We start from the raw sequence: 13,412 nt of genomic DNA, 5'->3' as shown, positions 1-13,412 counted from the left end.
CAACTTCCTTCTCTGAAGTGTCTAATCCACGCAGCACTGTTCACATATCTTACACCATTATCTCCATCATGTGGCAGAGAGAAAAAATGCAGATTAGCATTAAATTCAGGAAATGTTACTCATTCTTTCTTTTCTTCATTTATTTATTTAATAAAGAGTCGTGCTGCTTTAGCCCCACCAAGAGATAGGGTCCTGTAGAAGTTAACATAGGCAAGCCACTCTGCTGGTACGTCTATGTAGCACAGAGAGTCCTACTAGCTTACTACAGTGATCTCTTCCAGTCTTTACTCATTAAGGCATGAGCTTTCCTGAACTGCAGCTACAGCCCCACCAACTTGAGCCTTATTCTACATTACAAAAAACTAATCTAAAATCCATTAAAGTGAATTGAAAAATCTCAACAGGCACTTGACCAAACCCAAGCGAGCAGCTAGACAATGCACGGACAGACACACAAAGGACAGCTCCCTTATTTTTATTTTTATTTTTTTATTTTTTTTTACCCTCTATAAATTTTGTTGACAGTTTAACCAATTCTGCAGAGCCGTGACTGCTCGGGCAGGAAGCCCCAGACGCAGAGCTCCGTGCTGATGCTGTGAGCAGAGCGCTGCCTGCCCCAGCCCGCAGCAGCTGCACGGCCGCAGGGACCACGCGCTCCCTCCCAGGTGCAGGCTCACATAGAGCGCAGCACTGGGGCCCTGGGAAGTCAGCATGCAGCCCCCAGCTTCCTGCCTGCAGCGAGCTGGGAAAGGACTTGGGAAGAGGCTGCGTACGGGAACCCAGCGCGTGGGGAGGATTTGCTCTCAAGAACCTCTTGCAGCCTCCTCAAAAGCATCTAACCCTGCTTGCGCAACTCAGCACAACCACTGTAAGGCAGTGGGAATAAAACATCATTCCCAAGCATCACTCTGAATGATTTAATTCATTTGTGGAGATGATGCTTTCAGAGTAGGCCTTTGAATTAATTTGCTTGTCTTTATACAGTCACCTTCTTTCCGTTTGCCTTGAGGATCTCTCACGACCACAACGTTAAATCACAGAACTAAACCCAAACAGCTTCTCACATACGGCCGGCTGGACACGAGGACAGCGTGCCAAGCTGCCAGAGCATGGGAACAGGATCTGCGGGAACAAGGGCGCTTTGCTGAGCGAGAACTGAACAACTGGAACATCTGCACGCCCTCAGACACGCACAAACCTTATTTTCTCCATTTGCTCACCCCGTTCACACACCCCAGCTACAGATCTAGGCCATCGTCAGAGCTGATGGGAACTGAGCTACAGAGCACGACAGCAGCTAACTCTTGTTCTGTGAAACGCTGTAATAGCTGTGATCAGCAAAGCAGACACTATTAAGATTCCACTTCACCAGTATAAATCATCCCCTCCAAGCTTGGCGAAGCACTTAAGCACATGCTTAACTTTAACTATTGCTGAATAGGAAAAATATTACACTTTAAAAACATTAAAGACCAAACAAGTTTTTAGGCTCCTCACTCTTCTTTACGCTCCCAGCTTCCCATTAATCTAAAAGCTCCTCCTGAGCTGGAGCTGGGCCCAAGTGTTTTGTTGAACTGATGCCTAAACAAAGATTTCTGCTAGTTTGGTGCTGTAACCAATGTGGTGAGCAAAGAGAAATCCCAGAGAAAACAGTCAAAACTTTTTGAGGGTGACTCTGGACATACAGCGAAGAGCTGCAGGTGACCTCGCACAACAAACACAGGATAAGCAAAGGTAATGATGCACCAAGAGCTTTTTGCACCACAGCTGGGAGCAGACAAATACCAGCAGCGGGTGGAAGTGCCATGGCCCTGGGATGGGAACGGATCCCACCAGTTCAGCACGTTCCTCTTCATGCAACATCTGCTGCGCTGATGGTCCCTTTAAGAAACCAACTTCTGCGGAAAACATTGACACCAAAAGGAGAAAGCCAAACTGCACGCCCACTGCAGCACAGCCTCCAGAGGGAAGGGGATGAGAAATGCTGTTCTTACAGCTTTAATTCATTTAAAGGCCATTGTGCATCCAGAAGGTTCCACTAAGATGATTTCCTTCTTTCCCTCATTGGTTTTGCAGCCATGAGCAATGCCCACTGCAGCCCAGTTCCCTGCTGGCACAGGTACCTCCGTAACACTCACGGTGGTGGGAGTTGTGTCGCCTGTTACAGGCTCTGTGTGTGACACGCAGCAGTGGATTGGATTTACGGATGTGATTTGAACCTTGGTCTTCACAATTGTTCTCCAGCTAAGGAACAGAACACAAGCAATGAAATAATTTTCACACTAACGGTCATTACTTCAGAGTACAGAAAATCAAACAAAAATGTTGGTTAGGGAAATAACCATTCATTCACCATAAAGAATCTCCAGAAATTTTCCCTTTTTAATGGAAAGTCTTTGAGTATCTGCCTGTGAAACCTGCCCCTAGGCAGGTCTCCAGAACTGCTGCTGCTCCTGCAACAGCTGAGTGCCTCGTTCTAGGTGTCAGCTCCAGACCCTGCAGTACAGAGCTGGAGTCAATGATCCTTACGGGTCTCCTCCAACTTGGGATATTCTATGCTCCTTTCCTCCAGACACTGACATCTAACTGCCCAAATCAGCTCAACAAATCTGTCAGACGGCAGCTGAAGATAAAGAATACCGATCCCAATTAAAAGATGTGGCATATCTGAAGTAGCACTGCACATACCTGGACTCAGAGAGCTGGGCAAGAGGCAGCATGGTAAAGTGAAACTAACAAGAAAATTAAGGACCAAAGAGAAGAGGAAAGAAAGCAATGTTTTCGCCTAATCTTACAGCAAATATCTTTTCCAGTGTAATGCTGAAATCTACTGGGTTGAGAAAGAACAAACTGCTGTTGGCAGATGACATAGAACAGGATTTTTTCTAATGTGTTTAGGAAGCTATACATTACAACTCCCATAATTTTTCACACTCAACAAATTTTAATTACATTTTTCATTTGTCTGAGATCTTCAGGATGTTCTCTTCACTTAAAACACAATTTTTATCTCATAGCAAGTACTAATAGAATACTTAAGAAAAAACAACTAAAATCCAAGGAAGTTGTATGAGAGCAAAAATAAACTTTGACTTTCAACCAACAGCTGTAATATTATTAATATCTTTCTCTAAACTGTACCACCAAATGCTGGTCATAGACTACAAGATCACGCAAAGAGTCGAGAAACCTGCAGAAGAGTGTGCTAACTCTGTGTTCACACGCACTATTTTAAATGTTCAGCTACCACAATGCCAGCAAATGACTGGATTTGATTTGGAAGTCCTGCAGCATCATCAGCGTTTTAGACCGACGACTAATCTCAGGAGGAAAGCAGGTTTTAAAAGTCATACTCAAATCCCTGTAAACACAGTGAGAACAGCCTGTTACAATGAATTTCCAGTAAACTAAGAAAAAGAATCTGAAGCACAACGATACCACTACTGTATATTTGTATAGAGAGTGGTCACCACTTCCATCCTTCTCCCAAGCGCTCAGCAAAACACCTGCAACACATCGAAGTCTCTGCTCTCACAGGTGAAGGTTTGGCTCCTTATGTAACTGTTCAATTTCCATTTGAAGCCAGCGAAGCCAGGTTAAAGGCTGAGAGGCACTGGGGACTGCAGCCCCTTCAGCCAGCTGTGCAGCCCAACACGACTTCAGAGCACAGCTCAAGGAACAGACAATGTTGGTTGGTTTTGTTTCTCAGGTTTAGCCCAAGGTTCAGCTATTTCCCCACCACCACAGCGCAACCAGTAGCGGCCATCCCAGAATAAGACCTCAGCACAACACAAGCTGATAAAAATAAGTAAATAAAAAGCAAAGAACTTGTGCCTTTGCATGCAACACATAGCGACTCAAAAAGATAAATTACAAAAGCCTTTACCGTGGCAGAATAGTTAATTACAATCACAATAAAATTCCACCTGTCAGCTCCAAAAGCACCCCACATGTAGAATTTACACAAGCTGAACTGGAGCTGGTTCAGGGCATGTCATAACAGTTAGTCATTACTGTACTGTGCACTGTTAAAATTGGCCTCAAGATGAATTGAGTGCCTGTAAAGGGCGACCATATTTCAAGCAAACCAGGACATGCTCAGGGTAGTTGGACTGCCCCTTCAGCTGCATTCCTGAGTGGTTAATTTTTGCCACTCGCTTTCATGAAAAATATTTCCAGTACACTTTCAAAAAATTCAGCCATCCAGTAAAAATAGTTTGTGGTAAAATCGCAGAGGAGGGGGGAGAAGAACAGTATTAGTTTACACTGAAAGGATTTTGCATAGCATTATTCAAACCTACACTCCTACGCGAAAAATGAGGAATCGAAATTATATTTTTGCTCGCATAAATTGTCCGCAATCTGTCAGTGCCCATGAACTACAAATACAGCATTTACAATCTAATAGCATCAAATGAAGGTTTTTTAGAATGACTATTTTGTTCGTGCTGGTGATGCATTCCCAAAAATGCAATTTCTGGCTGTTGGAGACAACATTATGAAAACTTCAACATAAAGGGCATTGTAAATAGCTTCAATCTTACACACGTTTTTCTCAAGGGGTTTTAATTCAAGAAATATCCTCACTGTGTGCATGAATTTTGAATCAAGCCAGTGGAACCGAGCACCCTCGTGCCTTTGTAAGTCAGCATAACTTTGGGCAAACAAGTACAAGGGAAATAATCAAGCACAGCCCTTCCTAGAGGGCTAATGTGTACATTAGAGAAGTCAGTATGATACAAATGAATAGAAATCCTCTTGGGCTTCCTCTGAAATTAAAGCACCAATAATGCAAGATTAATACATAATAACGAGGCTATTTTTTTCTGTGTCACACAAACTACATGTATTATATCAGCCCACCACGTACACTTTGAAGCCAGCAAATTACACTGTCAGCAACAAATATGTTTCAGATGTAGCAACTAAAACAGTCATTAGTGGCAGTTTCACAGCGAAGGCCGCAATGAAGCAGCCTTTACCTATATAGCCAAATTAAATCTTCAGATGCTCTGATGCACAGCCCAGACACTTTTGTGACACACTTTTAAAACGTATTTACTCAATTTTGATGGCATTTTAATCAATGATTCACTTTTTAAACGTGACTATTCTTATATTGTGAGAATAGTCTGGACTCTGGGAGTCTGGATTCCCCCCCTCCCCCCTTATAATTTCTTGGTGTTACCGATACCCACTTCACAAAATCCACCATTTGGATAGAGAAAGAAATCCAAATGGCCCACTGGGTGGCACATGGTTTGTCTCATCCTCTGAGGGGGACGAGGGCTTCTCTGGGGATAAGGAGTTACACAGGAAGCGATAGGGAAGCAGCTATCATTTTGTGGCAGTGTTTTGCGCTGAACACTTCACATACAGCTGAAGATTTGCCCCAGGACATGCAAGAATACGGAAGGGAAAGCAAATGCCATTGCTCAATTCACTCAAAAGAAATGCAGCACAGACACTTAAGTGCCACTTCGGTGACAGTTTATTCTTGACAGATAAATCATCTATACACCTGACACAGCTCATTTCTTCCTTTCATGATAATTATAGTTTTAGAAGTGCCATTTAAGGGGTGCAAATTAATTTCCAAATTCCACCTGCTGTCAAAGAGTGTATTTTATTAGGTGATTAATTACCTTCAGGAGCACTTTAGGAGACACCTTGAAGGCAAACAAGGATTGTTGTGACAGCTCCTTTAAGATATGGCTCTGCTCCTAAAGCCCGATGAGCCCAGAGATAAAATAACTGCATACAGGTGTTATCAACTACAGTACCTTGGGATGTTTATGCTTCAGAGAAGCACATTTCCCCTCTCGATCACACAAATATTTGACTCAATGCTGTAGTCTCTGCTTTGTGAGAACTGCCATCAACTTCCTGGGCTTGGGTCCACACCCACAGGCGAGCAGAAAGCAAGGACAGCCACAGGGACACGTCTTGTCCCTCAGCCTCTGAGTGCTCCTGTGGCTGTTTGCACCCACAAAGCACAGACCACTTGGCCTTCTCCAGCTTACATGCCCGGATGACATGCAATTGTTTTAAAACTTCTGGTCTAAAAATCACTTTTGTTAAGTTTTACACATGTCAATAATAGACATAAGCTCCTCACAGTGCAGCAAGAAGATCTACACAAGTGCAGTGTAACTCTCCCTCAGTTGCAAAGCTCTCAACGAGAACAAACCAACGCAAACCAGCATGGCTCATATACACAGCCATACACCAGCAGTCGCTTTCACACATCATTTAGACACCGAACGAATCTCCATAGAGAAACAACTCTTCCAGTAACTTCCAGCAACACAGGTGCAGCAACTCAGTTTAAAACAAAATTAACAGACTTCATCCACCTGTTTCACTGAAGTCTCTTATTGCACACAATACCCTGAAGAACTGCATTCCCAAGAATAGCTCTGCTCCCTTGCAATTCTTGTTCGTCTTCTCTTCCAACCACACCTGCCTTTCCCTGAAGTTACATTATTATGGAGGAAACAGGATTCAACGGCCCTTCATTCCCCTGACCAAGGGCAGAGCCTGTTCCCTGCATGTTTGTCTAACCTATTTTTACGGCCTCTTGTGATGGATGGTCTGCACAGATGATCAACTCAGGTGCTGCATTGCTGGAGAGTTCCCCAGAGTAATTTAGGTCATTACTTTTTCACCTTCTCATCACAAGCATAGGAACAGATTTTTCTTTTCTCCTCTGAGGAAAACTTCCAAGTATACTTGCCTTTATTTATCATTTGTTCTTCCCCATGGCTCTTCCAATATTTTTCCTCCCTTTCACACGCAAGGACATCGGTCTCAAAGACTGACAAAGGCAGTTCTCAATGTGTATTTCATCAACAAGCTTAGGTCAGGTCGTTAGCGAAAGCTAGTTATTTCTAACGCAACTTTAAACCTTCACATGTGGGAGCAAAGGAAAACACGAGTCAGAGCTGACTATGAGAGATTTCCCCAACTGACAGCAAGAAATTTCTTGCTCTGATTTTGGGTTAGTGGAATGTCACAGTCTCGTTTCAGCATTCACTGAAAAAGAAACATTTCTGAGGTGGGAGAAAAGATGAGAAAAACAGATTTTGAAAATCTGAGGATATACTTGTCTCTAAGAAAATAATAATGAAAGATAGTCTTTTCAGAAGCATTTTGCATAGCTGAGGATACAAGAAGGGAAGGATTACTCTGGACTTTGAAAAATAAAAACAAAAACCATGTGAAGCCAGAATATATCTACAGCAGTTGTTTTTGAGATACAGATGTCCAGTGTGACCTTCCATTTGATAAATGTAAGCCCTTGACATAACTCACAGCTAGAACAAGATCACAGAAAGCTACTTGCTGCACTTTCTTCTCTCAGACACACAAAAAAATAGTAATAGTAATCCAACAACAAAACCAAACAAACGACAACACACAAACTTTCCAGAAAAATAATCAGCTCAAGTGAAGATCAGACTGGAGCTTCTGGCTCCAAATCTGCCCCTGATTAAGTACACAGCTTTCCACCACTGTTGTTGTTACAAAGTTATGGATAGAAGCCTCATCTGAAACATCATATAACTCAAAAGTAATTAACCAACTCTGAAAAAAACTCCACTACAAGTCTACCTCCATTTTAACCCATATTGTATGCTGGAAACTTCCAGCCGAACATTCTGTATTTGCTCAGTTGCCCACATATGCCTGTTATTAAAACCACATGTGGGCACTGAATCATTTCATGGTTCGTTTAGAGACAAACACGCAGAAAATTGTGGGAAACAAGTATAACCCCAAGTCTGTGCAAGTTAAGTTTGCGGAGTCTCAAGGACGCTGTTATGCAGAAGCTTGAGCTACAGGCCTATGTTATTCTGGGGCTCAGAAGTGAGCAGGAGAGAAGTCACCATACATGTACACTGAATCTCTAAGTAGATCATTAGCAAAATCAGCCAGCACGACATTCAAAACTCTCGGTGCCTTGCGAAATGCCAGGTATGTGCTCAATTGTTAGTTCACAACAAAATCCCTTAAGTGAGGCAGCAGGACAGTCTCTCATTTAAGAAACTGGCCTGCAATCAGGAGAATTCCCCAGCTGGGTAGGAAGTCAGTAGCATAACCTCGGGCAGAGCACTCCATCCTCCTGGAACTGACATCTGGATAGAATGGTTTCCCTTTGTCTCATCCATTGGATCAGAAGCTCTTCAGCTCAGAGCCAACCTTTTGCTGGGAGGACAGTCAGTACAACAGCAAGGTTGTGGTTCTGATCACATTTTTATAGATTATTCATACTACACCAGTGGCTGAAGAAACTAAACAGTGTGCCAGCCAGATGTGCAATGATAACACACATGGAGTCTACCCGGAAACAGAACCTCTTTTTGATTTGTGATTACTGTTGCATTAAGTAGTAAAAATTCCCTGAAGAGACAAACTTCTGGGTATTTTCCACAACACGTCTCAACTGTGGATCTATTCTCCAGCAACACAAGGAAAATTTTGATCATGTCTACAGATCTCTAGTTTTGCTTTGAAGCTTAAAGCAGCATGTGCATGACCAAAGTTTCTTGTTGAGCTCTAGCAGGACCGTAGAAGATCAGACTCTGCTACTGTAACACAAACACTTCCAAAAGCTGCAAGATCTCAGCTCTCCCCCTTCAAGGGTGTATGTTTTCCATACGGGTGCGTGATTTTCCACAGAAGCCGAATGCTTCAAGTATAAATTAAGCCATTAAATGATGAGATCTTCCAGAAAGTTCTAGGGGACACCTCTCAAAGTCTGTGATTGTTTAGCCTGGAGAAGAGCAGGCTTAGGGGAGACCTTATGGCTCTTTACTACTGCCTGAAAGGAGGGGATCAGCCTCCTCTCTCGTGTAATTAGCAACAGGACAAGAGGAATGGCCTCATGTTGCACAAGAGCAGGTTCAGGTTGGGTTTTAGGAAAAGTTTCTTCCGTGAAAGAGCAGTCAGGTGCTGGAATGGTCTGCCCAGGGAGATGATGGAATCACTGTCCCTGGAGGTGATCAAGAAATGTTTAGATGTTATAATAAGGGACATGGTTTAGAGAGGAAAGACTGGTGGTAGGTGGACAGTTGGACTAGATGATCTTGGAGGTCTTTTCCAACCTTGGTGATTTGATGATTCAAAGCCAGCTCTGATCAAATGGTTGTCTCCTAGAAATCTTCACAAAGATGAAGACAAACAAAGACGCCAATAAAAATCTAGGCTATATAAGCTTTCTGGTCAGATAAACAGCACACACTTCTCATAAAAACACTGGATAACCTGTGGGTCTACAGGCACAGCAACAACACAGAAAAGCACTAATGAAAATCTCAGACTGCAGCCTCCCACTGATGTTTTTGCCTGGCTCCTATTAATGGAATACTACATAGTTGGATTGGTATTGAGGTATTGAGATAGTGAACATCCCTTTTCAGAAAAAAAGGATCTGTAGTTTCAGACAGCTACATGTGTAAAACTCCATCGCATAATTACCTGGTGATTCCTGAAAGGGAAAACAAAGAAAGCCCTGCCAGGTTCCTATAATTGAGACTTCTGATACTTAGAATGGATGGCAGAAAAGGTAGAAGAAGGCAGTGGCTGCAAGGTCACAGATTAAGAGGCATATAGGAAACAGAATAGTATCCATCAAGGGGATGATTATTGCAGTCATTTCAAAACTGGGGAAGGAGACAGCTTTAGTACCAAAAATTCTAAGAATACACTAAACTTGTTTTTTTGACCACGGTTTTGGGGTTTTAGGAAAGTGTGTTCACTGCCCTGGGAAGAACTGTTCCTTTCCATTTCACTTGCAGCACTGCTTAGTCACAGACATAACACAATGCTTCTCCGTGAGGAAAACCCATACCTTAGAAGGAAAGAACATTATAGTGCAATCTCAATATCCATCAAAGCTCTACTTGTAACAGCAGGAACTTTGCACAAGGAGGCAGGTGGAGTTGGTAGGAATTTATGGGATGTCTGTAGACATATTAAATGTCGTAAGTTCTTCAAAGCACAGGTAACACTGAAATGGAGTTTACAGACACATCTGATTTAAAATATGCATGGTCTCAATCTGTACTCAATACCTTCTCATATTAAAACACATGCAGAAGATACCATCTGCTCTTTATAGGCACTGTTAATCAAAAGGTTTTCTGTGTCAGTGTAAGCACAACCAGTAAAGATATATTGGGTAAGACTGCTAAAAAGTGAGCAGTGCTAAATTCCGCTTTCTTTCATCCAAAGGTACTCCTGTATGCTTGATCAGAAAGCTTATTCAAGCTGTATCTCTTGAACTGTACCCACATTTATGATAGTTCAGTTTTCAAAACCTGCAAAATGTTTTTGGTCCTTTCTTTACTGTTGAAGGACAATTTGTTAGGCAACAAACTTCTTATGGCTACTGATTATATGGAAAAACACAAGGAGAGAAAGGGTACTAGTAATTTCCTGTTCACTCAGCATGCTTCATCAGGTAGAGAAACCCAGGATATCTTCCATCTCTATGCCTGGAAGCAGTCTGATCCTGCAAACATCCCATTCAAGTATTTCATACTTAAGTTAACAGGAGCCTGGAGAGCAGAATAGCTCATAATACACAGAAAAGGCCGACAGTTCTATTTATCATGATTTTTCTCCACTGTAATAAAATATTTCAAAACACGCTTGTACAAAAATCTTTCAATTTCAGTAATGTGGAATATTAAGATGTGACCGAACAGAAAAGCTTTACGGTCACAAAATGGTATCCAGTTTTACTGTCTCTGATCCAAACTGTAGCCTGGGTATCCATTTTCAAATAGAACTAAAACACACTGGGAGCTTTACACTCTCTGAACTGTCGTTAAGCTGCAGTATAAATTTAATTACAGAAACACCTCTGACAGAATTAAACAGTAGTGCTTCCAGTCACAAATAACATCACCGATGGCAGAAATAACATTGATAGGTTTACATGAAACCTGACTAGCAATGCTAAAGCCTAAAACCAAAGAAGCAAGGACCAAACACAAGAAAAAAGATTTCTAAGGCCATCCAAGCAGTCGTAACACTTAACTGGCATGGATACAATTAATTGAAAATAACCCACAACAGTAAAACTCCACCTCAGCAAATATATTGGATTTATAAGTCTGATTTACAACAGGCCATTACAACTCAATACACATACAACAGCATGCAATTCTCTTATCTTTGCTTTAAGTTGCCTGATCCATTTTTTAATATGTTTTTTTTCTTGCTATTTCGGGAATTTCAGTATAATAAACTATGGAATTCTGCTCGTTGAGAGAAAATTCCATAACTAAATCTCCAATTAAGTGCTCTTATATCTACCAGGAAAATGAGAGAGTGGTAGCTCAGACCTGCATCATGATTTTGTTGATGGCAGACCATCCATAAGAATTACTGAAAGGACATCTGTGCTGATGAAGTTTAAGGACATTCCGTACCAAGAAATAATCCTCCTTTTCAACCCTGAGGGGCTGCAGGAGTTCCCATAACACATCTCCAATTCGTTAATTTCCACAAGAATTTGGACTGTAGCTCATATATATTTTCAATGAATACCTGAGATGTGATAAAATGTCAGTATTTGGTTATTAGAGTAAAATTCAAAGCTTTTGTCAATTCTAAATACCTTAATATGGTCCTGATTCAAATCTCACCATCGTTGCTGGGTTTTGCCTTCCACTGGCTCCAACCACACAGTGCCTGGGTGGTAAGATTTTAACCGATCACTTGGATAATAGTGCTTAATTGCTACTAAGGTTTCCACCTCCTCCATACCCTCATAATCTGACATCAACAAGTTTAATTTATTTAATACATAAATTTATTTCATTTACATACCAGTAAGCAATGAAACAAGATGTGATAAATATCCTACTGAACGGCCAGGGCATCTGACTATGATTCGTTTTTAGGTGAGCATGTTTCTGCCGCATGTAGTAATTCAGTATTATAAGAATTTCATCCAGTCCTATCTAAACGTGGCGTATGTGCTGGGAAGTCAGCATGCACGCAGTCATTCAGACTTCCCCAAAGAAAATAGAACCATCCAAAATAACGAGGGAGCAACAAATGAAGCAAACAAACCAAAGTCACCACAGACCTGAATAAATAAATGGTGAAGCTGCTTAAATTCCAAGGGTTGCCGGCTTGTGGTGCTGGATTACAGAGTAAAGCAAGAGCCTGAGAGGTTTTGCCCATATTCTGCCCTCTAAGGAACGTTGTTGCATAAAGAACAACTGAAAGCAGAAAGAAGATCCAGTGACTGGGAATTAGTGTGCAACTATCAAAGCTGAAGTGCTCTTCAACAGGGTTCTCTAACGCACATACTTTCTGTGGATAAACCATTCACTGAGCCCTTTTCCAAACTCAGGGCACCACCTGGTCTTTCCTGGCCACAAAATGGGATTATGGGCTGTTTAAGATGTGTTTGGAGTCCTTAGGCCTGCCAAGGAGATGGGGAAATTTGTGAGACTGGCAGGCCAGCAGACATCTGAGGAACAGCTGCTGAGAACTTCTGAAGTTCCAGGAACCTTAAAGTTGATTAAAAATAGAAACAATTTAATCAAGGTCACATTTTTCCTCAGAGAGGAAAAAGGAATTCTCTTTATATACACAGTACAGTAAAAGTACTCGCCATGTTAGCAACTCACAGGAAAATAAGTGTTTCAAGTAGACCTAGGCCATACCACTTTAAGATCAGCATTTCCCAGTGGACTTAGAGCTCAAACATTAACCTCAACAAGTCATCCCATGTATTAGCGCATCTCAGGGCATCACCACAGCTAAGCATGACAAGAGGAGCCAAGGCTCCACACGTCATTTCATGCTAAGAATACGCAAGGAAACACCATTTAGAAGGAAAGGAGCAGGGGGAAGTTCTAAAAATATCTTCTTAATATCAACCTGCTGCACACGGCTTTGCAAGGTTTATAGCTGATGAGTCACTTACAAGGGGCCCATAGATATAGGTGCGGTCTTGGCACCAAAATTCCAGGCGGCTATGGGATTAACCCTTCTCCAATACACCTCTAAAAGAAAACACTGGATTTTCCATATTTCCAGAGTTTTCTCAACATATAGCAAAATCATATGGAGAAGAAGGAAGAAAATATCTCTTCCATTCAAGTAAACAAGGAAAATGGCAATTTAGGAGGTCAAGACAACTGGTAAATCAAGAAACACTCATCTGTAAGGTCCACAACTTAAAATTTTGAAGAATAAACTTTGGAATTCAGTTTACTCTGTTACAAGTTCTCCAAGTCAAGAAAGCCACTGAAAGAAAAGCTTTCAAAGTAACCTCCGAACGCTGAAAGCAATCTCCTTCTTGCAGCCACCACTACTTACTGTGCTGAGCAAGGGCAGAGCAGTGCCAGCCCTGGGTGGTGAGCCTGTATCTCACTCCATGAATT

The 13,412-nt window shown here is 41.9% G+C and overlaps 1 protein-coding gene across 20 annotated transcripts in view; it reads right to left on the bottom strand.

Annotated features, from left to right (window-relative positions):
* Window positions 1-13,412, bottom strand: part of SLC25A26 (solute carrier family 25 member 26) — an 84,906-nt gene that overhangs the window by 34,711 nt on the left and 36,783 nt on the right. For 11 of the 20 annotated variants that reach the window (XR_002442613.1, XR_002442611.1, XR_002442612.1 and 8 more), the window contains one exon: window positions 2,139-2,244. The exons of the other annotated variants lie outside the window; for them this stretch is intronic. Coding sequence is in view for 5 of the 11 variants with exons in the window: in XM_021409772.1 (XP_021265447.1) it covers window positions 2,139-2,244 (106 nt within the window). In the remaining 6 variants the exon portion in view is untranslated. The remainder of the gene's footprint in view (window positions 1-2,138; window positions 2,245-13,412) is intronic. 20 annotated transcript variants of the gene reach the window in all.

This window comes from Numida meleagris, chromosome 11 (assembly GCF_002078875.1).
Source record: "Numida meleagris isolate 19003 breed g44 Domestic line chromosome 11, NumMel1.0, whole genome shotgun sequence".
Classification (NCBI taxonomy): Eukaryota; Metazoa; Chordata; class Aves; order Galliformes; family Numididae; genus Numida; species Numida meleagris.
The sequence above is the reverse complement of the archived record's forward strand: the minus strand, read 5'-3'. Positions and strand labels throughout refer to the sequence as shown.